The sequence below is a fragment of the Habropoda laboriosa genome, unplaced genomic scaffold, assembly GCF_001263275.1.
Source record: "Habropoda laboriosa isolate 0110345459 unplaced genomic scaffold, ASM126327v1 scaffold210, whole genome shotgun sequence".
Lineage (NCBI taxonomy): Eukaryota > Metazoa > Arthropoda > Insecta > Hymenoptera > Apidae > Habropoda > Habropoda laboriosa.
In genome coordinates, this window is record NW_017100373.1 from 1,267,280 (window position 1) to 1,268,334 (window position 1,055).

General features: G+C 39.4%; 2 protein-coding genes across 2 annotated transcripts in view; one reads left to right on the forward strand and one right to left on the reverse strand.

Moving 5' to 3' along the window:
- Positions 1 to 365, forward strand: part of LOC108574922 (transmembrane protein 222) — a 1,952-nt gene extending 1,587 nt beyond the window's left edge. The window contains exon 4 of the mRNA XM_017937589.1: positions 90 to 365. Within this exon, the coding sequence (XP_017793078.1) occupies positions 90 to 171 (82 nt within the window). The 3' untranslated portion in view covers positions 172 to 365. The remainder of the gene's footprint in view (positions 1 to 89) is intronic.
- Positions 366 to 370: 5 nt separating this feature from the next.
- Positions 371 to 1,050, reverse strand: LOC108574856 (the record flags this gene model as incomplete). The annotated part of the gene is made up of 2 exons (XM_017937502.1): positions 371 to 945; positions 1,026 to 1,050. Coding segments are annotated over 2 exons (279 nt in total), but the record flags the coding sequence as incomplete, so codon positions are not given.
- Positions 1,051 to 1,055: the final 5 nt, after the last annotated feature.

A 1,055-nucleotide genomic window follows, 5' to 3' on the forward strand; every position in this document is an offset into this window, starting at 1 on the left:
ACCGACTACCGCGGCCTTTCAGACCTACACCTGTGTTCTTCATCAGCATCATTGAACACGTATACGCACGCAGCATTTCTTTTCCTTAGTTTTCTAGGTTTCCTTAAAACTTGGATGCCATTCTGTCTTCTCGTCGCTATCGTGACTCTGTTCTGCCTGTTTCTTCCATAAACCAGAGTCGTTGGATCTCTGCAACTTGGACGGTGCACGTCTTGTACGTCTTGCCATTGTCCTTCTTCGGATTATGTTTGACGAGTGTAACGTGTTGCCAATTCGGTCGAGAGCCTTATCTCGATGAATGAATCTCGGTCTCATTTGCGAATTCAACGTTTATTCAAAACACACATGGATGCTTTAAAATTACACGTACGTTACAGATATAGACAAGGTCGTGATATATAACATAAAATATACTTAAACCTATCGACAAGTGTTATGTTACATCGTAAACGCATAAAGTCACGCGTTCTTTAATAAATAAATTTGTGCTCGTACATCGCTGAGCGTGCATGCAATTATTTGTCAAATATCCTAGCACAGTCGTTAAGTAAAGATGATTATCCGTGACGACCGCAATTTTGTTAAACGCTAACACTAAAGAACGAGTGTTTCCAACTGTCAGCCAACGTATCGAAAGTTTTGTGTTAGTATATATTCTCGATAGTATATATTTGGATATGACGAAATTATGTCAGTCGTCGGTCTTACTGTTCATTTCTGCCACGATATCTTTTTCTAAGGAAAAGCTATAATCGTAACTTTTTCCCTCTATTTTCTCTATGAAGGATAAAATCTCACTAATTCTAAGCTTATCTATCTCCGAATCATTGTTCATATTATATTCCAACTGTTTGCACAGTTTAAATGGAATTCCGTTTAAATAATGCGCAGTGTCTCCTTGATTCAAATCTTTAGACGAATTCTCCGATGACGGTTGACCAAACTCTGGAACAGGAGGAATGTACGGGTACAAATTACCGATGGGATACGTAGCCGTTTCTTGGGCTATGTTCGTTCCCGGCCACCTTGGAATATGTACGAATTCCTCGTTTTGT